This window comes from Musa acuminata, chromosome BXJ2-8, assembly GCF_036884655.1.
Source record: "Musa acuminata AAA Group cultivar baxijiao chromosome BXJ2-8, Cavendish_Baxijiao_AAA, whole genome shotgun sequence".
NCBI lineage: Eukaryota > Viridiplantae > Streptophyta > Magnoliopsida > Zingiberales > Musaceae > Musa > Musa acuminata.
The window spans coordinates 51667795-51694554 of record NC_088345.1 but is presented as its reverse complement, the minus strand read 5'-3'; the positions used below and the strand labels follow the sequence as shown (position 1 = coordinate 51694554).

At 40.2% G+C, this 26760-nt stretch overlaps 5 protein-coding genes and 1 long non-coding RNA gene across 8 annotated transcripts; 3 read left to right on the top strand and 3 right to left on the bottom strand.

The window, feature by feature from the left end:
* Positions 1–613: 613 nt before the first annotated feature.
* Positions 614–4480, bottom strand: LOC135620160 (uncharacterized). The gene is made up of 6 exons (XM_065122866.1): positions 4070–4480; positions 3872–3979; positions 1879–2040; positions 1641–1812; positions 1032–1105; positions 614–927 (listed from the first exon to the last, which is right to left on the bottom strand). Exons 1-6 carry the CDS (start codon positions 4349–4351, stop codon positions 847–849), a joined length of 879 nt encoding a protein of 292 aa, XP_064978938.1. The 5' UTR covers positions 4352–4480; the 3' UTR covers positions 614–846.
* Positions 4481–5625: 1145 nt separating this feature from the next.
* LOC135620159 (FCS-Like Zinc finger 13-like) lies at positions 5626–6624 on the bottom strand. Its single transcript, XM_065122865.1, has 2 exons — positions 6074–6624; positions 5626–5926 (listed from the first exon to the last, which is right to left on the bottom strand). The coding sequence occupies exons 1-2, from the start codon at positions 6559–6561 to the stop codon at positions 5767–5769; spliced, it is 648 nt and encodes a 215-aa protein (XP_064978937.1). The 5' UTR covers positions 6562–6624; the 3' UTR covers positions 5626–5766.
* Positions 6625–10750: 4126 nt separating this feature from the next.
* Positions 10751–11426, top strand: LOC103996452 (ethylene-responsive transcription factor ERF017). The gene has a single exon (XM_009417375.2). The coding sequence runs from the start codon at positions 10774–10776 to the stop codon at positions 11317–11319; it is 546 nt and encodes a 181-aa protein (XP_009415650.2). The 5' UTR covers positions 10751–10773; the 3' UTR covers positions 11320–11426.
* Positions 11427–13091: 1665 nt separating this feature from the next.
* LOC108953563 (uncharacterized) lies at positions 13092–18533 on the top strand. The gene is made up of 3 exons (XR_010489638.1): positions 13092–13317; positions 17726–17792; positions 17883–18533. It is a non-coding gene; the product is annotated as an uncharacterized LOC108953563 (long non-coding RNA).
* LOC135620158 (uncharacterized) lies at positions 16105–18098 on the bottom strand. Its single transcript, XM_065122864.1, has 2 exons — positions 16912–18098; positions 16105–16386 (listed from the first exon to the last, which is right to left on the bottom strand). Exons 1-2 carry the CDS (start codon positions 18096–18098, stop codon positions 16356–16358), a joined length of 1218 nt encoding a protein of 405 aa, XP_064978936.1. The 3' UTR covers positions 16105–16355.
* Positions 18534–22666: 4133 nt separating the features above from the next.
* On the top strand, positions 22667–26517 carry LOC103995839 (zinc finger CCCH domain-containing protein 62). 3 transcript variants are annotated; one of them, XM_009416554.3, is made up of 10 exons: positions 22667–23039; positions 23125–23237; positions 23919–24033; positions 24257–24318; positions 24546–24597; positions 24726–24837; positions 24929–25027; positions 25103–25227; positions 25590–25617; positions 25744–26517. In XM_009416554.3, the coding sequence occupies exons 1-10, from the start codon at positions 22804–22806 to the stop codon at positions 26320–26322; spliced, it is 1521 nt and encodes a 506-aa protein (XP_009414829.2). In that variant the 5' UTR covers positions 22667–22803; the 3' UTR covers positions 26323–26517. The 3 variants fall into 3 exon arrangements, with proteins under 3 accessions (XP_009414829.2, XP_009414828.2, XP_009414827.2); XM_009416553.3 differs by having other exon boundaries at positions 25590–25767; positions 25879–26517; XM_009416552.3 differs by having other exon boundaries at positions 22671–23039; positions 25590–26517.
* The last annotated feature ends 243 nt before the right edge of the window (positions 26518–26760 follow it).

The window sequence follows — 26760 nt, the reverse complement described above, 5'->3', positions numbered from 1 at the left end:
GTGGGTGAATGAAACAAGGGTCTCGCAATATTAAAGGTGGCCCACGATGCAACGGGACAAAGACCAAATATAATTTCATCTTAAAAAAAAAATTAAAGAGCACTCTGCAAGAATAAACCAACAAAGGGCGCTATGTGAGAAAAGACAAAAAGTTAAAAAAAAAATTCATATATATATATATATATATATATATATATATATATACTTGAAAAATCTAACAAAGAACTTAAAAGGTAAATTATGTCAACTATTTTTTTTAAACTCGGAGGAGGAGCAAGTTCATGTTTGTTCAGGATGTCACCTAAGACTTTGGAATTCATCCAAATAATATCTTTTTCAACAACTGGATACAAGATACCATAGGTACACTTAGCCCCATGAAAAGAAACATCACTTCCAGTCTGCCATATCATCCATAAGGAAGTAGAAACCATAGTCCTCACAATTAGGATTTAACACTATGGTCATAATAACTCTTCCCTAAGCCATACTCCATCTAAACTCGAGTTATAATTTTTCATCACAAAGATATCACCAGATGGGGCCAACTCTTTCCCTTCCCATTAGCCATTGAAGTGGCCAAACGGAAATCAGCTCATCATTTTTTCCCATCTTACAAACTTCAGAACCATCTTAATATTATATACATTGTATTCAAGTTGTTCTACGATCCTTTCCTCAAAAGAAAGAAAGGAGTTTTACAGAGCTCCCATCGGTTCAATTGATATTATTAAGCAACTAAACACAGGACAGTGTCCAACATATTTTCTAGCCAAAGAAACAAACACAAAGCAACTAATGTAATTTTAGTAACACAGATCTATAGAGTTCTATGATCCAAAATTTTCATCGCTGTAAAATCCTCTTCACGAATCCCTGCATTGTGTTACCCATCCCTGCCCCGACTGCCTCTGCTAGGTATGCAGCCTACAGAAGCAAACCAGCTCAACATGAATGCTGTGGTCAACTTCTAATGTGACAAATGAACTTGAAGCTATAGGTGGAAAGATGGAAGGATAATACTGTAATACCTCTTGAACAGTTTTCTGAAAGTCGAAAGCATCCTTTATACAGCGGTCTAAAAACCTCCATGTGTCTTGAAACTCTGCAGAACAATAAAACATGCCTAGCTTTGTTGGAGATGAAAAGTAACAATATAGCATGCAGACAAAAACATGTTGAGTATCTTCAGCTGTTAATCAAGTGGCATTAGCAGGAAGAGACATGAGAGGAAGGAGCAACTATGGGAGAGGCCAAAGAAAACCTCACAGCAAATGATAGTCCAAAGAGCACCCAAGTCAACACTTTGTGAACCTCAATGACCAAAAGCATGCATAGATTGAAATATGCAAAGAGATGGTTGAGCGTCAATTGAATCAACTATTCAAATGGAAAAAAGATCAGTGCAATGACCTTAACACTATCTTGTTGAGGGTCGACCTTCGCACCAGAGTTAAATTATTCCTTTGTGAGACAGGGAATTAGTTTCACCATATGATGTGATTACTTTGCTTTATGGAAAAAAAGTCTAATCATTTTTTAAATAGTTCTTTATCCGGAGGAAGTTGTTCAGTCAGAAATGATTATGAATAAATTTAGAACAAAAAACATGAGAAATTTAACGAGTGAAAGAACTGAACCTAGAGAATGATCAGTCACCATATACACTTCAGTTGTTGAGTATATACCCCCAAGTACTGTTCGCTTCACATACCAATCTATGTCAGAACCTGAATCTCCAGCCGCATGCCATATCTCATCAACCAGTTCAGCCCGTTGCTTAAAACTGGTTGGGAGGTTTGCTGGTTGTGCCTGACAAAAACTAAGGTAATGAGCTCATACACTGATAACTTGGTCAATAGAAACACAAACTTGCACCTGGATACTTAGCGCTTGTGGCCATTTTGATATATAAGGTGTTTGCATCTTCAACCGGATGCGAATAAGCTTTCCGAGACGATTACTAAGTATCAAATCTTTTAGTTCATCTCCTGACTCAACTTTGTCTATAAGTTTTTGAAGGCAGTCATCCATGAAAAACTGAAGAGATGAAAAAGAGCACACGAACAAGATTAAGAACGATGTGGTATACCATACAGGTAAGATAGGGGCATAAGCTAGAGAAACTTCTGAAACTATGGTTGTTAATATCTCCTTAAAGCAGAGAATATACTGTCAAATTTTAGTACAATTTGCACATAAAGATTCAACTGGGAGAACCAAACTTTACTATTATCTGTGATAGTTGGGTTTCATGCTCAAATCTCATTTCATGAAAAATCTTAGAGGTATCTTAATGACTTTTGCAATATCTTCCTGTTGTAATATCCATGCAAAAATCTTCAAACGATGTTAATGACACAAAGGATACTAGTACAAGCTAGCTGAGACCAGTAGAAATTGCAAACAAAATATGCTCAGAATCAAAGAACATGAAAGAAAATTAGATTTAAGTTCTTGCTACCTATTACTTATTAATACAAAGATATTATTAAAACTCAAAGAAACAAGCTTCATGCAAAAGATAACTAGTAAAAGCTGTTAGATGACTACAAGGCCTGCCAGTACTTCCCACAAGAGAAGTATACCAAGATAAGGTGCTTCAGAGGAAAAAACTAGCCATCAACAGATGAACTAAAATTTAACCAATACGGAATATTACATTCTCATGATGAGTGTCAAGCATGATTAACTTTTGAAGAGTTAAATCAGATCAATTAGAACCTAAGCATCTTCAGCATCAATGACGTTGTCCTCAAAAGTGATTTGGAGAAAAAGAAAACGAGAGCATAAGCATTTATTAAGCCAACTCACCACCATTAACATAGTGCAAGTCAACTGTAATATATTGAACGATAATGCCAACATGAACTGACATTCTACACCAGAGCTACAAAACCTGTTTAACATGTCGCTAATAATGATTAGTCGAATATTCTTGACTCAAGTAATTTTATTTTAAACTTTGTGTAATAATCATATTGCCAAAATTCTATGCCTAAGAATGTTGGGATAGACTTCCTTGAAAAGGAATGTTAGTATAAAAATTCAATCTACGCAATGAATGCCCCAATCATCGGAGATATGTTTACATAAGTACAAAAAAAGTTCAAACTCTAAAACATATCATATAAGATTCTATACATCTAATCCTAGGTACAAAATAAATTTCCAACTGAGATTGGAAGACTGAACTTCTTTATTTACGAATTAAATATGAGATTTCCTCATGTTGATCTCAAATAGGGTTGTACCTCATTTATTTAAATACTATAATAAACCCAAAAAAAAAAACTACTCGGACAGAAAAGTCATTCGGCAATAATTGAATCGGCATGAAGAACCACATGTTAGAGCATGACGTGCCAGTGCCAACAATTTTAAACTATGGCTACATCAAACTTTTGATTTGTCTCAGCCAGTATACAGGGAGTGCCTTGATCTAGATCTTATCCAACTCTTCAAGAACAAGAAAACAGGTGTACATGAATGTCAATTCTATGCAAGCATAACCTAAGCATTGAGGCTATTTTATCGATCAAGAACTAGCTGGCAACCTAGAATTATGAACAATAATCCCAATTTTGTTTTTACCAATTACAGTCCCAGAAACTCTGCAACCTAATCCGAAACCCAGATATGTAGTTTCCATTCAGAAATTCAAACTTGCAATTGATCCATAAGGTTCAGTGGAGTTTCATAACATTCTAAAACAAATAAGGCACGGCAAAACCAAATGCCATCTACAATCACGAATCAGCTCTAATTACTTGAAAGAATGTACAAGAATAGCCTATTTCAGAAGTATCAAACAGAAAAGGGTGAGGTAGGCATTGATCTCAGACCAATCGACAAAGCTGCGTCTGTTTACCTCAACAAGTGCGGCTTCTTTACGAGGAATCGAGCCGACAATCGCCGGGGACACGCCCGCGTCTCTCGCCCCAGCGATCATCGCGGACTCGCTCCATCCCATCCTCATCTGCAACACCTCAAATGTCACGCGAGATCGAGAAACGCAGATCTTAGCACACAGTCAAGAAGCACGAGCTTGAGTGCATCGAAGGCATACGACGTGAGGAAGGGCCGCGCGGAGGACCCGAGCTTGCTCCTCCTCGTACTTCCCCGCGCCATCTGTCGTCCTGGATCCGGCCCTCTGCCGGCGGGCCGAGCCATCATCCTCCGAGGTCTCTTTCTGCTGCCGCGGCTGCTCCTCGGAGGGGGCCGGGGGAGGGGTGGGAAGGGGCGGGGCGTCGGTGGAGAAGCAGCGGAGGGCGGAGGGTGCCGCTGTGGCGACACGGTGGCGGGACGCGAGGGCGGAGAGGAAGCGACGAGTGGCCGCCGAGCTCAACATCGCGTAGAGAGAGAGCGAGAGACGTTTGAGGAAATGACCGAGTGAGCGAGTCTGTTGGTTTCCGCCGCTGTCTCGAGTGGCCGCTGAGGTTCACGAAACGGTGTGCGCATAATGAGGGTATGGTGCGACTGAAGCATTCGCCATTGGTGGTAGACGAAACCGTAAATGAACGGTGGATCCAACGGTTTTGCCCAACAAATTCTGCACGGCGGTCGGGGTGGGCAGTTCGAGCTGGTCATGTGGCTCGGATTTGGGCTTCGATCCCCGACCTCCCACCACGGAAACCCTCCAATAATTCCTAAGCGGGCCCTTCGTTGTTGCGGCGCGGCCCGCCGGCGGCTTTTCTACTTGCTAGAACAGCTTCCAGCATTATGTTTCAGTAATCTCCTTTCTCCTTCCTTTTTATCTCCAGATGTTGATGCTTGATATAGTCATTTCATACAGACCAACACTTCCTCTTTCCCTGCTTACCAGAGTGCCATTATGACAAAGCTTTTGATCTTAATTATTATGACCCGATAAACTTTTTTCAATGTATTTATTGTAACAAAATTTGAATAAAATATTTCTTCATTATTCTCTTTCTGATTAACCTAAAAAATCACTGCAATTGCATACAATCAATATATTTCAGATAATTTGGACATTTGGTATGTTCTGTGCAAAGGAAAGTAGTGATAAATTGTGTAAACTAGTGAATAAGAAAGCTATTTATTTGTAGCTGAGACAGCTTTTAGTTAGGTTTAAATATGAAGGGTTCAAACATCCCAACTTCTCGAGAAAGCCTCAGTGACTGATTGAACTGAGGATTCTAAAACTATCCTGTGGATGATACCATCTCATCTTGCTCTTCTTTGTGTTCCTGCTATTAAGTTCTTTCCAAGGGCATGGGTTCAATCATTGAGCATACAATCTTTTTGCCTATTTTTCATAAGAATTCATCTTCATAAATTGTTATATAAGTATTTTTTTTATTTTAAGATACAAATAATATTGGCCCAAAATATGATATTTCGAACTTAGCTTAGCTCCAACTCTCATCTTTCTTGATTTTTCAGGAGCAGCTTTTTCTTGCATGTATCAGCATAGATGGTAGAAGAATTGGATCAAATTTACATATCTGTTCTGGTTGACCAAATCTATAATTTTCGTTTACCCATCTCTGTATGGTGATCCCAACTCGATGCATCTTTTTTGGCTCTTCATGATGAAAGATAATAGCATGGATTTCTTGAGCCAAGAAACCCCAAACCTTCGAAGAGGAAAAACTGGGATTTAGTTTGCGATCATAACTATCAAAATTTCTCTTACGCAACAGATTACACTGTTCTCATGCTAATTAATATCATCATGTGTCAACATGGTGTGATTTCCGGCAGCTCCAAGCTCTCTGATGCCTTCATTTGATTCCACGTTCACGACACAACGATGCCCGGAGAGAAGATCCGGTCACCGGAGTACGGCGAGCTCGATATCTCGGTCGGTCTCGTGGCTTCTGACCCACAGTTTTCCTGGTACTCGTCACTGACGATCTGCTGGTATCTGCACTCCATGCTACAGAACGCCTTCTCTCCTCTGCAACAACGATTGCATCTCCGTTAGCATACCATCGTATGCTATGCATCTAATTTCACAGAACAGAAAGATTGGTTCTTGATCATCCAAAGAAGTAGATGATCCCAATCTCTTCAATTATCTGAGACTAAAAGATGTGTAATTTACCTATACATGTAGATATCCTTTCCATGGAGTCTCTTCCTACACAGGTGGCAGTGGCTAAGGAAATCAGCCACCTGAAACCCCCCAAATTCTCCGGGCGGCGGCGACAGGGACTCGCAATAGAAATCCATCACCCGCTCCCCTAAATCTCCACCGCCTTTCCCTTTTTCACAACTTCCACCGCTGGAGCACAGTTCAGATACCTCCGGACACCCTCTACGCCGGCTAGTCCTCGACGGAGTGATCGCGATCGGCGACGTGGCCGTGCTAACGACCACGTTAGCGGGACTCCCGCCGCGGGTCCTCTCGAGGGCCGCCACGATGGCTAGTCCGACACCGTCGGGCTCGAGCTTCCTCCAGACTTTAGGCGACTGGGAGTTACGTTCCGGCGAGTTCACCTGTGTTGGGGTGGCGTCGGCCAGCCGTGATCGATCACCGGTTAGTATAGGGTCCGGTAGCCGCCGGATTAATGGCCGAGATTGATGCACCATCTTGGCCGGAGTTAGCCCAACCCTAGATTCACACCCAGAGAGCAATTTGGAGGAGATTGAGAATGGGGATTTGTGCTCGCTTTTTATAGGCATCAACGTCTCCAATTTAGTACCTACTCAATTATTTAGTACTAATTTCTTTATTATTTTAATGGGTGAAAAATATTGAATTATTGAGCAATCATTGCTCGCTGAAATATATGCGGTTGGACGAAGGGAGCAACTCCGCTACACGTAAACTAATTATATAGGAGATTCCGAACAAGAGGAATCGAGCCCGTCGGATGAAGAGATTGGACGGTCAGGATTGGGGATCCTGAGGTTATTGGATATAGAGAACAAGCCTGCGAAAGACTCACATGGATTTCGGGGGGACAGACGGAGGTGTCGGAGAAAGACGGGAAGTCACCTCCGCGGATGGAGACCGGGTAACCGGGAACTGAGGGGCGCGTGCCGGTTGCCCACGATGGCGAAGTGGGGAGGAGGGCGGAGTCGAACGACGGCCACGTGGCTGTGGATTCGTAACCCCGTCCAAATCCACCGTCCGATCAAGAACTGTGGGTCTGCCGGGGCCGCACGTGTACCACGTCTCGTGCCGCGCGAAGCGCTGTGGGCCAACGTGCTTCGCCAGACGACGAAGTGCCAGCATTGTCGGCGGGGCCCCCGACGTTGAGGCCTGGCCCCGCCTCCACACCTTCACTTCGTGGCTGGGGCCGGCTCCCGTGGCTCGGCCAGAGACGAAACCATGATGAAGCCCCTCCGATTGGTCCGAGTGCAGGCCCCACACCGTGGGGCTCGCTGTTTGAGTCAACTATACGGGATGCCCAACCCTGTTGCGGCCGGGGCCCATGACAGCACTCGAATAAAAAAGTGGTTGCTTTCGGGGTGCGTAAGTGAGTGGACCCTCTCGGAGGCATGTGGGGCAGACTGAAAGCGACGTTGTGGGCCAATGAACAGGGAGATGAGTGAGTGAGTGCGTTGAGTGGGGATGGTAGGTATTCTTGAGATTGGCCTCTTCTCCATCCTGTGGGACCCAGTGTGGCATTCTTTTCGTCGTTACTGTTCTTTTTCTTTTGTGGGTCCCCCTCCCCGTGGGTGTGGTCGATGACCAATTCGATAGAAAGTTCTTTTTCACATATATTATTTTGGGATTTATGATGGTATTTGAGTCTCATATAATAGATCGTTTTTATCTTTTTAGAATTACCAAGGTTTCATTTGATGCAGAAACTGTGGAATTACTGAGCTTGGCTCGGTGTGTGATTCGATTCTGATGCAGAAAAACAATAGTAGACAGCCCTGTTAGAGACGAACTGAGACATCATAGCTTCGACCAGCAAAAAAACATTGGTTGGAATACGTCCGATGCTTCACTATGAATCTGCTGAGACCGAGTCATCTCCAGCTCCACCTTGCAAACTTTCTTCCATAATGATGGCATTATTGGATTGGTGGGTTCACGAAGAAGACAACTTAGCAGGTGGAACATCACTTTCTGATGCTCTCGCATTTGTCGTACTTAATTGTGTTCGCATTTCCATGTTAATCTCAGTGTTATGCAGATTACGACGTTCGTCTTTATTGCGAATAAAGTTAGTATTATGGATTAGTGGATTAATCTTGCCCAAAACCCTCTTTTTTTTTTTGTTGTGGTGGCAGACAATGGGATCGCATATGTTCTTGTGCTTTTATGGGTTTATCGAGTACATGTTTGATGAGGAGGAGAACATTCCTAAAGGACGATATGCACATGGTTTGCTAATGAATCCTGTGAAACTAAGATCGCTACCGCACCCATGAACAGATGTCTCTCGATCTCTTCCAAAGTGTAGCACAGCAGCATGGTTCTAAGTTCCGATAAGAAGACTGAACTGGCCATGCAGATGAACACAACTGAGAAGGGAGAAAAATAGTGCATCATGGAGACAGAAGAAGCTACTGAGATGCTATCTGTTTTACTTCTTAAGAGTGAATACGTCAACACCAAGGTGAATGAACATGAACTATCAGATGCATCAGCTTTTACAGAATGTGTAAAGCCAAAAAAATAAAACACTGTTTCTTCATGATCAGAAGATGAATATATTTTCATAGATCAGGCGAAAACAAGAATAGATACCAACTTTTGTTGAATGCATGCATGAGAACGAAGTTCCACTCATTTAACACCAAAACAAATTGTACAGAAGAAAAAAATTGTTCCTTGCCATCAATAACAAGTGGGGCAAATTTTAAAAAGAGACATAAGATTTTTTTTTTCATACAGTATCCTCTTTTTAACTTTTGACCTTTGTACCATCGTGATCGTCTCGGGCTTTCATCTATCGCCTTTGCCTTTATTCTTGTTCGGTGCTCTCATCATCATCATTGTTTGTCACTAAGGCCCTTACCCTCGCCCTCCATCTTTACCCTAGCCTTTGTCATTATTATTATTTACCTTCTCATCTTTATTTCCGGCACCTCTCAAAACGTCATCTTTAAAGATGGTGTCCTCAACCACCTCTTATATTTCTTGGATTCCAAGCCCCCTGGACTAAGGAGTTGAGTAGTTTGGAAAGAAGGTACAGGTGACACATGGCACAATAGGCCATCCGGCAGGCGAGGGAAAAAACCCTACAATGATTATTTTCATTTCTTCTATCGAGATCAATGACCATGATATATTGGAAAAAAAAGTCGATAATCAATGTCACATAAGGCAATGGAGTCTTGCAGTTGCATGAAAGTGACATTGTGATTATCTTTTTACCCTCGATTTTATCCCCCACCTCGATACTCTTGAGCAATCACATGAAGGGGCCTTGTGACGAAGTGGAGGTAACGAACAAAGATCAAGAGTAATCTTATATTTTTTAAAAAATAAAAGATTCACTGTAGATAAAAGTGAAAACTTCATTTTTTTTTTTGAGAAATTTACCAGAGAAAGGTAATCTAAGATTAAAAAGAGAACATTGTTAATACCATTATGTAGGAAACACAACTATCATAAAAAGAAATGAGAAATCGGTATTGCCGTGATCAATCTATTCTCGTACACTAACAAATTGGTTTGTGACAAGTTTAGAGAAGTAGAAACCTTCTTCCCCGGTGGATTCCCTACTGATATGAATCTATATGGATTCCCAAAGTATGCTTACACACTCCATTATAAGTTAGCACCAGCGAGTGTTACATGGATCAAAAAAAGAAAGAGGGGGAAACCATCAGAACTCATTCGATGAGCCATCTCCTGTAAATTTCATGTTCAAACCCACAAAGCTTTTTGTGGCTTTGGACTGCAATGGCTAGATTTGATCATGCAAATAAATAGTTAGCCAATGTCTTCAATCAACAAGTATAAACACCATTCTTATTGATCTTACGCACCTAATAGAGTAAACAAAAGGGATTAATGGTTAGAGCATAATATAAATTGAATCCTTTCCGAATTGTTTAAACCTTTACGATAATAATAAGACATTATCGGATCCAACAAGTTCTGATGACATGCGAGCATCGTCCCAGTCATCAGCCACGTTATCAGACAACTATCCAATCAACAACAACATGCATGATTGGGATCAAACCCCTCTTTACCTCACTTGAATACCAACCGAAGATAACCACATCTTTTTCATTATAAACGAGTACCCTACGCTGATTGGACTGTTTGAGCGGTCAACGAGTGAGAACACCTTAAAAGAAGATTCAAGGATAAAAGTGGTAAAGGATGACCCAATGTGAGGTCAACCAAACACATCCATGGAAGCGGAGTAGCCGGTGACGGCCACATATAGTGAATTCCAAGTTGTAAGCCTCACTCGGCCTGCTGCTGGGTTCCACTTCTGTTGTATTCTGTGACACCGCTGGACACACGGACAACGAACGACGCCAACTGCCACAAGAAAACTCGACAAGGCGCCGCTGTTTCCGCAGATCTACCCACATGCGTCTCTCTCCCGTCTGTGGTGTACACGTGGCAAAGACATGTGGGACCTGCGTTCATACGGTGCTCGTAGTGGATGGTGTGATTCAGGGGCGACGGAGGTGGAGCTACGTAGCTCACCGTCCACAAGACAAGCGTGCCAGCAACATCCGACCGCGTCTCCATGCGGCCTTCCCCCGTCTCTCTCTCCTTTTAAATACGCGCCCATTCTTCCCGCCTCATTTGGAAAGCCATTGCGAATCGATCCGAGAGAAAGCGTAGGACGTTACGGAGGGAGCGAGAAAGACATGGAGAAGGCGGCCACCGGCAAGCAAGCGCAGTCATCGTCGTCGTCACCGCGATACAAGGGAGCGCGGATGAGGAAATGGGGCTCGTGGGTCGCAGAGGTGCGGTTTCCCAACAGCCGGGAGAGGCTGTGGCTCGGCTCCCACCCCACCGCCGAGCAGGCCGCCAGGGCCTACGATGCTGCCGTGTACTGTCTCCGTGGCACTCGTGCGGCGTTCAACTTCCCCGACCAGCCGCCCCAAATACCCTCGGCGGAGAGGCTGAGCAAGGAGGAGATACGGGCGGCGGCCATGCAGTTCGCGCAGGAGGAGCCGAGGCGGCCTGCTGGGGAAGCACAGGAGAGTGGCGGGGAGAATTCGACGGAGGCGGTGGGTCAAGGGAAGGGGAGCTCGGTGACGACGGCAGTAGAGGGATTGATGATGGAGGATTCTTTCGTAGCAGCAGGAGCACTACCGGAGTGGTGGACCGAGGAGGATGAGGATGCTTGGGGTGCTGTTGCTGCTTCTACCGATGACATATATAGCTCATCACCTCTCTGGAATTTCTAATATTAATTCTCAGTCCATTTTATTGTGTCTAAAAATGGAACTCGAGAAATAAGTTTGCAACATCATCACAAAAAGTTATAGTCGTCGACAATAAACTATACGACTGTCAGCTCTCTTGATAGTCTCTGATGAGATATCCCGATGATTCAACTGTTGAGACCAACGGGCTTAACTATCATGATGCTTGGCTTGTGGGCCCATGATATCTGGAATTGCCATGTCAGCACCATTCCTGTCATTTGACTAAGAAAAGGTTGGGCTCCACTTTGCTTAGCTGGGTTAATTCAGAACCCAAAACAAAGTTTCGCATGGCAATTTCTCAGAAACATAATTAAATATCTGAACAAAAGTACTACTGCTATATATACACACATAAAAGAGCTAAACTCATATTATAATTATCATGATTAATTTGATTGGAGTCAGGCACTTGTGCATCGGTTAGATGATAATGAAACTCCAAGTAAGTACAGAATAATATTAGTTTTATGGAAGCAACATCAAACTAAACAACATCAGTGATATTATTATTATTATTATTATTTCAGATGGAAACATACACTTGGTATTTCGACGATGTTTACCGTCGTGAGTTCAGATTGAATTTAAAGGAAAAAGAAAAAGTAAACCCTGTCAAATTTCTAGCATTGAATTCTCATCAAAATGACGTAAATGCTGAGCCGATGTTAGTGTGCACACAGCGAACGTTAATCAAAAATAGTTTCAACGCTCTGTGATCGATGTACACGGACAATCGTTCCGTCCAACCTCGGACACGTTGACTTAGCTCACCGTCCAATAGATGTACGGATGCAGCATCCGACAGCTGACCATTCAACTCGTATCATCTGACGCTTGTTCAACATGGATTCTTCTCGAAAACATTGGTGCCGTGTGCCCGTCCACGTACGTGCACGGAGCACTTGAAGTTAGTTAGTCAAAACCACAAACAGTTGATGGGTCAACAAAAGATGATCGATCGTTCAGGTGGTAAGTAAGATGGTAAGCTCGAGCACGCAAGCGACAAGAAGACAACAATTGATCGTACAGAAGCTTCGAATCCATGTGGCTGATGACACGGACGATGGCAAGAAATGAATCTCGTCATAGATCCATATTAGCAGGAGGAAGAATTTAAATGACAATGACCCAAAAGGCCATTGTGGATCCTTTTTAATGCTCAACTGCAAGTTTAATTGGTTGTATATAAAATATTTTGATGATTCAACTATTTGACTCTTTAGGTAGTCAACAGCAACAACATCAATAATAAGAATGAATAATAATAATAAAGAAAAGATAGATAGATAGAAGGGATGTGTCATGGTCACAACCAGTAGAGGGGTGGCTGGTTCGAGGTCTGACCCAATCCAACATAATCCCTGTCATGCTGGCAGCAGACGATGGTGGATGAACTGCATGCTCCACTTGCTAGAGCAGATCAGTGTCTTGCGTTGGCAATGGTGGGGAATTCATACCACCAAAACGCAGCTGTCAGTTCACTACCAAGTATGACTCTTGTCATTTATGTGGAGATGGCAGTGATTTTGATGTTTGGGCAGCCAGAGCATCATTAAAGAGTCCAGGAAATGAATCACTCTGCCACATTTAAGTAGATGGTGCCAAATCAATGCTTGACCAGTTTTACAATTAATGCTTAGTTTTGGCATTCATCTAACTTTAGGATGTATCATCTCAAATAACCAAAAAGAGACAACTACAAGAATACAAATGTTTGTGTGAGAATGAAGAGAGAGAGAGAGAGAGAGAGAGAGAGAGAGAGAGAGAGAGAACCAGTCTGCAGGATCAGTTGTTGGTACCACATCTTTTAATCTTCCTTCCTCTGTTTTACTTCTTACCCTTGTATGATAAGAAGAAGAGGGGTTTGGAAGGAAGGTTTCTACACTTTGGGGGATTGGTGGATGACCCCCATTTGTCTGCTGCACCTCTTCTCAGTGCTGGTGGTGAAGGGATTGGTGGGAACAGACCTTCTCAGAAGTAAGGCCATGCCACCTTTAGTCTGTCTCATTATACCTCCTCTTCTTCCTTTTCTTTCTTTCGGAAGTTCAAGGCAATGCCCACTTTAGTCTGTTATTATCTTCTCAGTGTTGGGATATGTCTCCTTTCTCATCATGCCTCCTGCAAGATTCACCTTTTTTAATGGAAAAATGCCTCTATTAGGGATGTTGTAAAACCTGAAATTTTCAATATTTCTGCCCATATCAGTTTGATCGAGGCAAAGGCTTTCATCCACTCCTTAAAAATTTACAGTAGAAAATGTGGGTGGTTTTACCTATTTCTCTGTTTTGAGCAAGACTAGTCCATGTAGAATCTTATATCTTATATATAACTTGGTTATCAATTTTACATCTTTGTGATGATGATGATGATGATGAATAGAACTATCTGAAAATTGTTGTGATGTTGGAGAGGTTGTAGTTCAACTTTTGTTGTTTAAAAGAACATGCACCCTTTTTTTGTGTCACAACAAGCAAGTGATTTCATGCACGCAAAATTAGTTAGGTCATATACTTAGGCACATCTCCATGATGATTTGTGCCAAGAATTTTTTTAAGATAAAGAAAGAAAATCAGACACTATGTCAAGGCTTGGTTGGCAAGAAAATAAACATTCAATTTGTTGTTAATTTTGTATAGTTTCTGATATTGTGTGACACTACAACTTCAGTTTGTATGATGCACATACATGTCTAAAAGAATGTCTGCTAACACCATGGGGAGACAAGCTTAGTCTATTAACCTCTATTCTAGACCACAAATCCCAGTATTCTTGGTGGGAAAGTGTCAGTTGATTTTTTCTGAAACAATATATAAGCATTATATAGGTTAATATATTTTCATATGGCCAATTTGAGACAAAGCACTTCCTCTTCACCGACTACAGCTGTAATTTAGTCTTTCATCTCTATATACTTGTATGTCCCCTGATAGACTGCTATTGTTGCACTGAATCTAGCTGCCAAATCCAAAGTTTCATGCTAACATGTAATGATTTTTTTTCTTTCGTTTTCTTTTTTGATTGCAGTTCATTATATTTTTATTTTTGTGCTTAAATCTCAATATGCCTTTCAATATTTGAATTACTAACCTAGGTGACCAGGTAGTAAATGATCAGAGAAGTGATACATAACCAATGAAAAAGAGAGGAGGATGAAAGAAATAACAGTTGCAGAAGCAAATGGAGATTTTTCTGACAGACCGTAGGTCCTATATAGTTCGGTCCCGTGACAAAAGTTTACAGATCTAGAATCGTTTGATTGCCTGAACAGCTACACACCTGACAAAATTACTAGGACACCATATCTTGTCAGAACTCAGAACTAATAATATGCTGAAGGTAGAAAAGTGATCGTCAAAATTCATATGCTCCATTTCTGCAAAAAGTTCATACGCTTGATTACTGGAGAAAAGGCTAACATAAGGGCAATTTGTGGTGAGGAACAAATATGTAAGTTATTTTTCTAATGAGGATACATTTTGATTTGGTCCTCCCAGCAGGATGATTGGATTAGCAAAGAGTTTAGGAAACCAAATTTTCTAACAAGGTTTAAGAAAACCTGCAACTCATCCACATTTTGGAATATCATTTATGTTCTCTAACATTCTCTAGACAACATCAACCACCTTCATCAGTATCCTCTGTTTCATCAGAGTCTGTTCCTACATATCTAGACAACATCAACAACCTTTGTCATTTGAAAATCTGTTTATAAGAAAATGAAGTGAAGGCACTACTTCCTTAATTTGAGATTTTAAGGTTCATGAAAAAGCACTTTTTGTTTCTAAGATCTTTTACCTAATCATTGTTGCCAAAGTTCCTGGACTCATATTATACAGTGTTACAAGAAGAATGATGTCATGAATGACATCTAGCATAAAAAGTAACTCAAATTTCTTTCGAAAGTAGCAGCCACTAGTTTCTTTTCCCAATTACCGCCTCATGTTCTCTTTCATTGTTAATCTTGTCTTCTACTGCATAGTCTTGAAATATGGAAACCTGTTAGGCTTACATTAAATTAGGTGGGGAACGTTTCTGAAATGTTCGTTACAGTATACTTCACGGAGATCATGAATGAAAGCTCATTTTTAGCTTGGACCTTGTGCAGTGGCAATCAACTAGGATTGGCAACCTCACCAAGGTGACAACTTCCTTGACCATGCTTTCTGTGATGATCTTAAGAAGGTAGGTTAAAGTTGAAACTAAATCATAGAAGTTAAAAGGAAAACATCTTGTTGCTAGTAAACTGATTATTGCTTGATAGACTGGGAGGGGGATATAACAAGTGAGTTCAAACTTTTCTTATGATCTTATGAACAAAATTCTTGTAAATATCACAGATAAATTCCTCACTACGACTCTTAGCTAGAAAAATACAATCCCAAAATCATACAAGAAATTTGAGGAAATAAAAAGACGTGCTTCAATGGCTATAATTGTTCAGAAAATCTGAAAAATTCCACATCCAGAGTCTTCTTGTTGGATTAATCAAACCAGATTCAGATGTGGTTAGAATTGATCCTTTTGAATCGAAGATCACAATTTAATCTCAAATGAAACTTTATTGTATTAGAATGGATAATATGTGATATAGTTGAGTTACCTGCTCTACATTGATTGAGTTCTCTATTTTTCTTTTAATCAATTATTCAAATGTCTTAATCAAGGTATGCTCTGTGGTAATCTGAATTTTAAGTCCAGTAGTGTGGCTTATATATAGTCATCAATTTAGTCATTTCACATCACATCCATCACAGTCAGTAACAAACAACAAAAACAAAAACTTTGACATCTCAAAGAAAATGAAACTGTTCCCTGTTACATTGTATTCAACTCTTGAACTTGCCGTTCTATATCTAAGAGAGCACTTTATTTGGGTCATGATGAAAGATTTCTTTGAAAATTGTGAGTCTCATTACACTGCAATCTCCAAGAGAACCTTGAGTTTCATTTTATTGAAGTATTGATGAAATAGCCCTTGTCAAAAATCATCTTTCTCGCTCTGAAAACCATTCTTCTTACCAATATCCAATTTCTCCAATATCCAAGCTGCAAGAGAAAATAAAAACCACAAGCAAAAGACAATAAGTTTCAGCATAATGTGTCAACCGAATAAATGAAGGTCTTTCTGATGATCATGCTGTCTGTGACTTAAATCACATGCAGAAGACTTTGTGGCTAGGCCACATGATGACTAATTTTTTGCAGCTAAAATTCAACGTATGCCAATCTCATCAAATTTTGATCTATCATTGTTTCAGCAGATATTGAAATTCAGAAGATAGATTTTTTTTTCGTGGCTTTCAGAAAAAGTAAACAGTCAGTAAAAGAATTAGGCTTTGTATTCAGCAGATATTGAAATTCAGAAGATAGATTTTTTTTTCGTGGCTTTCAGAAAAAGTAAATAGTCAGTAAAAGAATTAGGCTTTGTATTCAGCAGATAGATTTTTTTTTCGTGGTTTTCAGAAAAAGTAAACAGTCAGTAAAAGAATTAGGCTTTGTATTGATTGTGTCATGGATCGCAATTGATCAAAACTGATCTAAACCTTTGGAAACATAAATTTTTTCACTTACCTTGCCAAGGATGTATCTTGCAAATAATCCTCCACTTGAAAATTGTCATCCAAATCTTGCTGACAAGAGGAAGTCTCCTTTGTATTCCCTTCGACACCATCATTTAACCAAGATGGTATATCTAGGAACTCATCAAACACATGAAGCCTATCTGCACCGACTCCACCCTCTCTCTCCTCTAGGCCACCTTCCATGCTTTTCAGGAATTTACTCCACCATGCTGTTGTTGCCAAATTCACTTTATCATTCCACTCCATGTCGTGTTGTTCCCCAATTGAATGTATCTCTGCCATCTCTTCATCATCCATCGCCAGGTGCAGCGGCATGGATGCAGGGTCCAATCGAACTTGAGAGGCTTGTTTGGAATTGTTTGAGACAGCCGGTAATTCTATACCCAACATGGCACTAGGAGGAGAATAAGAACAAGACGATGATGAAGCTTGTGATGATTCAATTGGTTGTTGATTGCGGTGGTTGTGGCGCAAGGAAATGTCGATATCCTTGAAACTTTGAAGGTTGAGGTTTAGGCCTAATGGCTGATCAGGCAAAGGAAAATTCAAGTTATCAGAGATGGACAAAGGTGTAATTGATGGACAAGCCCACGAGAAGGAAGAAGGGAAAGTTATGGGCGAGAAAGGAGGGCCATGCAAGTAGTTAGTAAAGTTGTAATTCGGCAGATGATTTGTAGTGTTCCTCACAGAACCCATCAGCTCATTCGATGTTTCTTTCGAGGGCGGTGCAGAGAGGTTGAAATTTGATACTGGTGCCGAGTTCTGTTGTTGTTGCTGATGTTCATTTGCTTGTTTAATGGCAGCTCTGTGCAATCTGAGGGCAGCTACAATCTCTCTTCGAGCTTCTGCCATGTTGAACAATCTTTCCTGGTAAGGCCTGGTTGCGTGGAGTCTTCTTCTCACTTGTTTCTTTGGTGGCCTTGACCTTGGTAATTGTTGTTGTTGCTGTGCTCCATGAAGGTGCTCACCATGGCTGTCAAGATCTTGGAAAACACCACCTACAACCTCCTCTTTCGCTGACGATGGATCTGTTGAAGCTCTGGACCTAGAGGAGCTCAGTTGCTTGACAAGACTACGAATGTACGCACCGGATAGATGCGGTTCTTCTTTGTGGTTTGGCTTCTCCACCTCCACGCTTCTGTTGACGGTGTGCTTGGAGCAGGAGTGGCTCCTCATGTCTCTCAATGGTGACTAAAGTACAAGGCAGTTTCCTAGTCCTGGAAGGCAACTAAACGAGGCCTCATGGGGTTGCTATAAATACTAAAAGACATTGTTGCATTTGCTACTGTTTCTGCAGTCAGCAATGTGCAAGCATCCTCAATTCTCTTGATGTTTTAGCATCTGAGTGAGGGTAAAATGATTGGCTCATCATCCTAAGAATCTACAATGTGCCATTTTCACAAAGTGAAAACTGTACAAGTGGTTAATTTGGGTTAGCAGTATAGATCTTATGTAATTGTTGGATCCTTCAGTTTGGTGACTTCAAGTATTCGTCGATGAGCAAACTAATGTTGTCGATTAGAAAACTTTTAAGTCTGATTATGTGGTATTACTCTTATTTTTATGTAAGATTTCTGTTTCATTCAGCAAGAAAGTTGAGCTGTTCATAGACATGGTTTTTACTTATTTCATTCTTTTATATTGAATAATGCTATATAAAAGGTTTGCCTTCAAAATCTTTTGTGATGCCAAACATCATGACATAGAAATGAAAAGTGCTGTATCCATGGGAGACTCCTACTGGTGTCATATTTCACATCAACTAAAGATTTAAGCATACCTTTTTGCATGTCAGAATATATTCTCCTTCCATAGCACAAAACTTGCTGGTAGAAAAAAAGCATATGAATTGAGAATCTTATAATAATTTAGAATACAAAGGACTTATCAAAAGACAATTCACAAAGAAAAGAAAGTGAACAGTCTGAAGTGAGAAAGTCAATAATCAAGATAATGTAGGAAGATCAAACCCAATGCATTCTCATGTGAATATAAGAGTCCTAATGTTCCAAACATATATTTATATATTCCATTTCTCTCTAGTATACAGAGAGAGAGAGAGAGAGAGATGCTAGAATGCCTTTGGGACATCAACCTAAGAATGCAGAACTGATTTAGTGACATTAATAACATATATTCTTCAATCAACTAAATAATACCATTAATATGCTGTGATTATGGCTATATATTGCAAAAGAATTATTTGGGCAACTTGGAAATTACAAGTTCATGGGAACCAACCATGTTGCTTCTCCAATCACACCACAAACCCATTTACTTATACTAAGTGAAAGCAAATGGAGAAAATAATTCCACAACTTAGTTTATTTAAAATGACAGTATTACATATTACAACACAAAAAAAACCTGAATCCAACCAAATGCAAATTCGGTCCGTCGATTGGTCGGTCGCGATCCGATCGAAACAAGTTTTGCTAGATTTTATTGGAAATGGTGTGAAACCGAACAAGATCATGGATCTTGTGTTATCAGAAATATTGATCCGGATAAAATAATTTTCTTCACTATGTTATGAACATAATAAATACACATAACATACTAATATTATATTACATAGAGCTATCTATGTAAGCAAGTAGTTGAGGACCCATTACTGTGGGCTTGTCTTGGAAGGGAGAAAGCACAAGGGAAGGGGACCATCATCACTTACTGATAGTGGACCCCAGAGCTGGAGTCCATGTGATTCACCACCGTAAGGTTCGAGTGGGCACCACAGGATGAGGGGCCCATCCAATCTAAACACTACGTGTTCGCTTCTCTCACTCACTCTATTCATTGGCTACATGCGTCTGTTGTGCTTACTCCCTACGCCGTTCTCTTCTACACTGCCCCTTTCTTGATTGGATTTGGATGTTCTTTTGATTAGACAGAGGGATGAATAAACATAGAAAGAAATATATATATATCGAATTATATTGCTATATAATAAATAGATGACTAGCACTATATTGTTGTTATTGTTATGATCATTTCTATCTATGACAATAAAATTACATTCTAATTCTAATTATTATTATTTGATGAGATGGATCGTTTTGTAATGTTGAGCAGAGCTATAAATAAATGTCATATAAAGTTGTTTGATGCAATTCTTGGTCAGACCGATCGATCATTTGACTTCATGTACCTAATTGGCTAGAAAGTGTGGCTAGCACCTAAGGTCCTAAATGCACGTAGTTAATTGAGTTCAGTGCATTTCTTGCTTCTTTGTTTCTTGCGTGTGTTCTGATGATGATCATGGGGGGAGGAAGAGATAAGGAAGGAAGGAAGGAGGAGATTGAGAATCCATTCATGCTTTTATGTGGAAGACATATGAAGAATGGGGGACCGCTTGATGGCGGTGGGAGGAATGCACCACCACCCAAGTTGGCTTGTGGAAGATGACAAGTGCCTTTGTTTGGTGAATTGGTTTGGTGCTCTTCCATTGCCAACAAGCATGGACTCAATAATGCATTTTAAATAATAATAATAATATATAATTTCAAATGTTGGAATCTCTAGAAACCATCATCTTTTATATATTTATTTATATATGATCTATTCATTAAAAATAATATACATATAGTGAGCATTAGTTATTTATTAGATTGATCTAAAGAAAATAGGACGAGAAGTCAAAGAGTCAATTGTAACCATCGACTCAATATAATATTTTATTTTGAATATTATTGTATTATTATTTTTGGGGGATGCGGTCTAAAAATTGAAATTGACTTAATATGATAAAAGATAAAGAATGTTTGATTCATTGATTTTACTCTTAGGATTAAGTTAATAGGAGCTCTAGTATTAATTTTTAAAACCCTCGTTATACATTCGATTATAAGAGATTAAATGTTTTCAATGATGAATTATTTAGATTGAACAAGGTGTCGAAGAGGAGGGGTAGCCAAAACAATAATCATATCACTTAGAGCAAACATAATAAAAAATATTTAATATAGTATAAACATAGTTATGGGAGACTTTATGGTGTGAAGTGGGGTAGCTGAAGACATGAAGATGGATAAGAAAATATATTTTAATTCTCTTGACTTGATTAAAAAATTATGCTACACAAAAAAATCATAGGAAAAGAAAAATTAGATGTAGCTGGAATTTATGATTGTTGCAAATTTTCCTTCGTCAATAAATTACTTCTAACCTCTCTCTCTCTCTCTCTCTCTCTTTCCCCTTGACAAATACAACTCACACTCTCACCTTTCTCCTCGTTTGGATTAGATTGACCATAGCCTTTGGCTTTAGTCTCATGTTGGCATCGCCTTTGTTTTCTTGTAGCCTCCTCCAACAGCGTAGCTTCATAGGCCTTCGATAAACCGTCATCCCATCTGAAAAGACTGTTATTCATAATTAATAAAGATAGGTAAAGATTTTATAAATATTTTAGTAAATATATTTTTCATAGTCAATAAGGATTATATTTATAATTAGCCATTTTATCCTCTTTTTTTACATCGAATATTTATTTTTTATTAATTTAATAAAAACATCTTTCTCTCTATTAATAACTTTCGATCATAAATATTATCTTTGACTATTGTTGTCTCTGTTGTTGCTGTTATCTCTTGTTACCATCACAAACAATATTGTTCGTTGTCTCTTGCTCCCATCACGAGTGACTAACATCACTCGCGCCTTTTTCTTTCCTCATCTCTCTTTGCTTGTCGAAAGCCTTAGTGAGTAGAGAGAAGAAGGAATGAAAAGAAAAATGATAATGGAGGAAAGAGAAAAGAGGAGAGGGTAGTGCCGGGATGACGACGACGATGATGATTAGAGGCTACTAATGGAGGGAGGGATATTTTCATTAAATTGATAAAAACAAAATCCATAGATAAAAATCAAGTATGGGATGCTATTTGATTAAACCCTCAAGGTTTTTAAGTTAAAATGTCCTTTATAATTCAATATATTTTTCTTGTTCTTAAAAGAACTTGTTGATGTTGGACTCATGTATATCTTTGTTGGGCCTCCACATGAACTTGCCTTCTCGGTCCACTATAGGAAGTTTACAGTGGCCCCCATCTGACGTGGACGATGAGATGCCCTTTCTTACAGGCTTCGTCATCAAACGCGTAAAAGGACTCTTTTCATTAGTCGTTGGATGCCCCGGAAGCGGGTTCCACTCAAGGAACTAATAGTAAAGAGACCTTTCCCTATATGCTGGTTCGGTCGAGACACGGGAGGCGAACTCTTCCACCGCCACCACCTCCTCCTCCGCCTTACACGCGTCGCCTCGTTGCGTCTCTTCGAAGCTGCATCTCCGGCGCTCCATTCCCGTCGTCTTTCCCCATCCGACGAGTGCCGAATCCGACGGTCCACGTTTCGCTATTCCACCCTTATATCTACTGCTCACCGTTCGCGTTGCTGTTTCCAAAACTCCGCTTTTCTTCCCGGAATGGAACTGTTGGAAGCGCCGGCCGTGGTTTCCGCCTCCCTCGCCGGCGCGCTATGGGCGTGGCTCGTAGCCCTCTCCGTGGCCCTCGGCCTCTATCGCATCAGGGCCGTCGCTCCCAACCCCGACAACCCCCACGTCGTGAGCCCCGAAGCCCCGCCGGCCCTGATCCAGCTGCAGTTTCGCCTCCTCTCACTCTTTAGCCACGCCGAGCCGCCTGGTGAAGGACAGCCCGGCGCCGAAGGGGAGGTTCATACGGAGGGCGTCCAGGAAGAGGGCGACGGCGAGTTGGAGCAATAGTTTGGCCCAGTACTTTAGCAGTCATATTTGGCCCAAATAGGCCCAAAAGAGACCCAACCCGTTTAAATTTCAAACCCTCGTTTCTGCCGACGGTCTCTCTCTCTCTCTCTCTCTCTCTCTCTCCTCCAAAGTTAAAAGGGAAACACAGGAAAGACCACCATCGATACAATGGCCGCCCTTCGTGAGCTCAAACCATTGGAAGATGTAGCGGGTCCTCGAGATGAAGAAGACAATAATGATGTTGATGCAGATGAATGTTCTTCGGAGGAGGAGGAGGAAGAAGAGGGAAAGTTGGATTGCGACTTGTGCGGGACGGATGATTCCGAGGAAGATCCTACGTTTGATGTCCTGGAGGAGACGCGATCGGCCCTTTCAAGTATCTCTCTCGAGAAATCCAAGTGTCGGTAGGGGTTCTTGTCTCGTTCGATCAAAGAGATGAATGTGGACTCCGTTTCTTTTCTCTGTTGAAACTGGTTTTGGCACATACAGGAAAACGAGAAAAGGGGATGGAGAAAATGGGTCGGATTGCCCCCTGGTGGAGATTCCGGAGCTCGACGCGAAGGATAGGAAATGTTTCGAGGTTGTCGAGAAACTTATCAAAGGTCAGTCGGATGCCATTCCACATATTTTTCTTCCTGTTCCTCTTGTATTTTTTTATCAATGCGTCTAAAAGCTTAAGCCTATAGTTTTATATTCTTGACAGTTCCGTTTTCATCCTCTATATTTTGAGACACTAATTGCCATTGCATATTTTATGTAGAAATAAAGAAAAAAAGGGGAAATTTTCTTATAACATAAAGAGAAAATAGTTGATTGAACATTCGTTGCGGTTTCAATCTAACAATTGTTTGCTTCTCCTTCTTGTTTAGTCATGTTGAGATTTTTCTTTAATTCATTTTGAAACCCCTGTTTCAACAATTTGTAGTTTTTCTTGTTTAAGAACTTCTTTGCTTTCTGTGTGGTACAATCTCTTTAGAGATGCTCTAAGACGGACTCATGCCAACGCATTGTTGCTTTGATATTCTATATTCCTTCCTGGGTAATTTCCATAGTACTTTTGATATTCTTGAAGACTTCAAAAGGAACAAGTTTTGTCTTTTGGCCCCAGCAAATTTCTGCACGTAAAGATGTCTCTTGAATCGTACTACTTCTATGTTAACAAAGAGTCATCAAGATTTGCTCTATTGTGCTAATTGTTTATGTACAAATGATTTCTGATAAATTATTATCTTCCTTTTGTTGAGACAATACCTAATGTCTAGCCGATCTTCTTGAGATGACAGATGGCCAGATGGAGAAACTTAAAGTCGATCAGTGCAAGGTCTATCTGAGGAAATATGGGCTGAGGTTAACAGGAAAGAAAGACACCCTCATAGGGCGAATCAGAGAGCACCTAGAGTATGTAAATTTTAATATAACTATTATATCTTTCACTATTAACTTAAGAATTTGTTGGAAAGTAAGTGTATGTGTGCCATGTCCTATAGCTGATGGTTGGTCACCCAAAGAACATATTATTTGGTCACACAATGTTGAGTCAACAATCTTCGATTAGCATAAGCATTACACACGAACCAGTTGTCCACTTCTAAGTTGTTTTATCTTACATAATCAATTGCAGGATCAAAGATGGTGGTGGAGAAAGAAAGTATCCGATTTCTAGCTTTGTGGTTAATTGCAAAGGTAAGATTCATGTTTCAGTGCAGTAAAGCATTAAATAAAGCACATTTAGTGGTATAATGGCTTCTAATTATTCTAAGCAAACAACGATAAACTAAGATAGCATAATTAAGTGGGTACAAGATTTAAGGCTATTGTTACTTGATTAAATAAAACAATATCAGCATCTTTTTGCTGATCTATCAAGCACACATTTGATTAACAATCAATGCTTCTTTCTCTATCTATAGGTGATGCCTGCACTGGGGATGTGGTGATGTTTGAGCAGAATGTATATGAAATGTAACATGTCTATATATACTCATGATCATTTTTGAAAATCTCAAATATTAAAAATGATTCTTCATTGTTCATGCTCCATTTCTACGTATCTAACTCTCATATGTTCGTTCTGCCCGACTTTATTTCAGGTTTAGCATTGCATCAAGAAGTGCCACAGGTCCCCCTTGTGGTATAAGGTTAGTAGCCGGCAGGATTGTGAAGGAAAGCTATGGCGCAGCCAAGCAGCAACACACGTTTACAGTATGATATAAACACCATAGTAGAGAAGTTTCTAACCTTTATCAACCACTGCATAACATCTAAGAGAATGTCACTGTCATTCTGGGAGTAGATTGAGGTGCTATGGAGCAAAGGAGAAAAAACACTACCTCTTCTCTACCCCCTCCTTATCAAGGGAAGAAACCTCTACCGTTTCAAGACAATGAGGCAGGTGGGTGTTCTCCAATGCACATAACAAGAAACACGAGTGTTGCTATAACAGATGGTCTAATTTCTTGATTTGCAGAGGTGGGATGATGAAGAGAATAGGAGAAAAGTTTTGCAGGAGAAACATGCAAGAGGATCCTTTGCACGATTTTCTCGAGATAATAGGATCCAGGAGAAGATGCTGAAAAAAGACAGATTGGACCGGTAAAAATTTGACTAAATGAAGGTTTCTTTTTTCCTGTGACTTCAGTTTTTTTCCCCCCTGAGATTTTAACTGAAGTTTTCATGTAGAGGACTATTAACTAAATGACCTTGCATTTTCTGTAACTTCTTCAAGGAGATATTTAGGAAAGAAATAGTTTACATACCAAGCAATTGAGTAAATCCTTTACTCTTGAAATGACCTTAGAAAAAGTTAGAATTCAATTACAAGAGATTGAATGGTAATCTTTAAGTTGAGATATTTATTTCTTATTATTATATGTTGTTTAAGAAGCTTATTGGTCAATCATTTTTTCTTTAAGTTAATGGCATTTTCTTGATCTTTTGTTCATTTGTTATTACAGGATTCAGAAGAAAAGTAGTAGTAAAACGGTAGGAAAAAAGGGAATTCTCAGCCAAGTTGATCCATTTCGAGCAGCTGTTGTTGAACAACATAAGCTTCAACATGGACAACCACCTCAGCAGAGTCTAAACTCAGTCGACTTGAATTTTATGCAGGAAACAATCCTCAAAGAGATGCCAGTAAGTGGGCCTGGACCTCATCTATGGATGAGGTTTGATAAACCAACTACTACAAAGCATCAATCATTTGCTGTTCAACTGCACAAGATTCAGCATCTACGATCATTGCAGCACAATCTAAATTCGGTCGAATCAAATGATCCGAAACAAGCAACAAGTTTCAAGGAAAATCTAGAAGAATGGCCTGGACGACATCTGAATATGAGGTCTGATAAGCCTATCATGCCTGAGAATCAGAACTCTTTTCACCAAGGTTCGAAGCAAACTTCAGGTGGCTTTCAGCATCATCAGATCACTTGTGGAACATTGCAGAAACAGAATTATCTCCCGGACATGCACCAGTTGCACCTTCATGCAGAACGTCATCACCAGTATCGACTACCTCAACAGAGAGCATGCTCCTCCCATCACATGCAACCTTTGGTTAGTGTGAATTCTTTCCACCAGATTCCACCGAAGAGGCAATATCCTACAAGAGACAGAGAATCATGTCGCTTCTATCGCCAAGGAAGGTGTTATTTTGGAGTAGAATGCAAATATGTGCATGACAATTAGATTTATGGTGACCAATTTCTTCTTTGGCATTAGCTTTGTCAAGATAAAAATAGATGATTGCTAACTTCGTCCAAACTCATTTCTATGAGTCCATCATCTATGTTGTTTGATTCTGCAATGGTGTTGCAGGAGCACTTGTGCTGAACTTTTGCATACAACAACATATTGCCTCAGATCATTTGTCCTGCGATCAAATGTTTTGTAACCTGTTTTATCTTTTTGCCAATCTTACAAGGCAAAATTAGTTCGTGTGAGAGAAGTGACATCAGTAGAAACCTTCTGAGCTGACGACATATACGAGGCGTCCATCGGATAACCAAAAAATAAATGTAAAGGCTTGAATGCTATTTAGATGATGAAATATAGGTTGACTAGTAGACTAAATAAGGTCACAAATCCTATTAAATTGTTAGTACATGTATGCTTAATTTTCAAAAA

What these genes read in the sequence shown, in the direction of transcription:
- LOC103996452 (XM_009417375.2), top strand. Translation starts at nt 10,774, where the DNA reads ATGGAGAAGGCGGCCACCGGCAAGCAAGCGCAGTCATCGTCGTCGTCA.
- LOC135620158 (XM_065122864.1), bottom strand. Translation starts at nt 18,098, where the DNA reads ATGAGGAGCCACTCCTGCTCCAAGCACACCGTCAACAGAAGCGTGGAG. An exon ending in CAAGATACATCCTTGGCAAG is followed by an intron (nt 16,387 to 16,911) that starts GTAAGTGAAAAA and finishes TTTCTCTTGCAG; the next exon opens with CTTGGATATTGGAGAAATTG.
- LOC135620159 (XM_065122865.1), bottom strand. Translation starts at nt 6,561, where the DNA reads ATGGTGCATCAATCTCGGCCATTAATCCGGCGGCTACCGGACCCTATA. An exon ending in AAGGATATCTACATGTATAG is followed by an intron (nt 5,927 to 6,073) that starts GTAAATTACACA and finishes TCGTTGTTGCAG; the next exon opens with AGGAGAGAAGGCGTTCTGTA.
- LOC135620160 (XM_065122866.1), bottom strand. Translation starts at nt 4,351, where the DNA reads ATGTTGAGCTCGGCGGCCACTCGTCGCTTCCTCTCCGCCCTCGCGTCC. An exon ending in AAGAAGCCGCACTTGTTGAG is followed by an intron (nt 2,041 to 3,871) that starts GTAAACAGACGC and finishes TCATCTCTTCAG; the next exon opens with TTTTTCATGGATGACTGCCT. An exon ending in GGTGACTGATCATTCTCTAG is followed by an intron (nt 1,106 to 1,640) that starts GTTCAGTTCTTT and finishes ATTGTTCTGCAG; the next exon opens with AGTTTCAAGACACATGGAGG.
- LOC103995839 (XM_009416552.3), top strand. Translation starts at nt 22,804, where the DNA reads ATGGCCGCCCTTCGTGAGCTCAAACCATTGGAAGATGTAGCGGGTCCT. An exon ending in AGCAGCAACACACGTTTACA is followed by an intron (nt 24,838 to 24,928) that starts GTATGATATAAA and finishes TTCTGGGAGTAG; the next exon opens with ATTGAGGTGCTATGGAGCAA. An exon ending in AAAAAAGACAGATTGGACCG is followed by an intron (nt 25,228 to 25,589) that starts GTAAAAATTTGA and finishes TTGTTATTACAG; the next exon opens with GATTCAGAAGAAAAGTAGTA.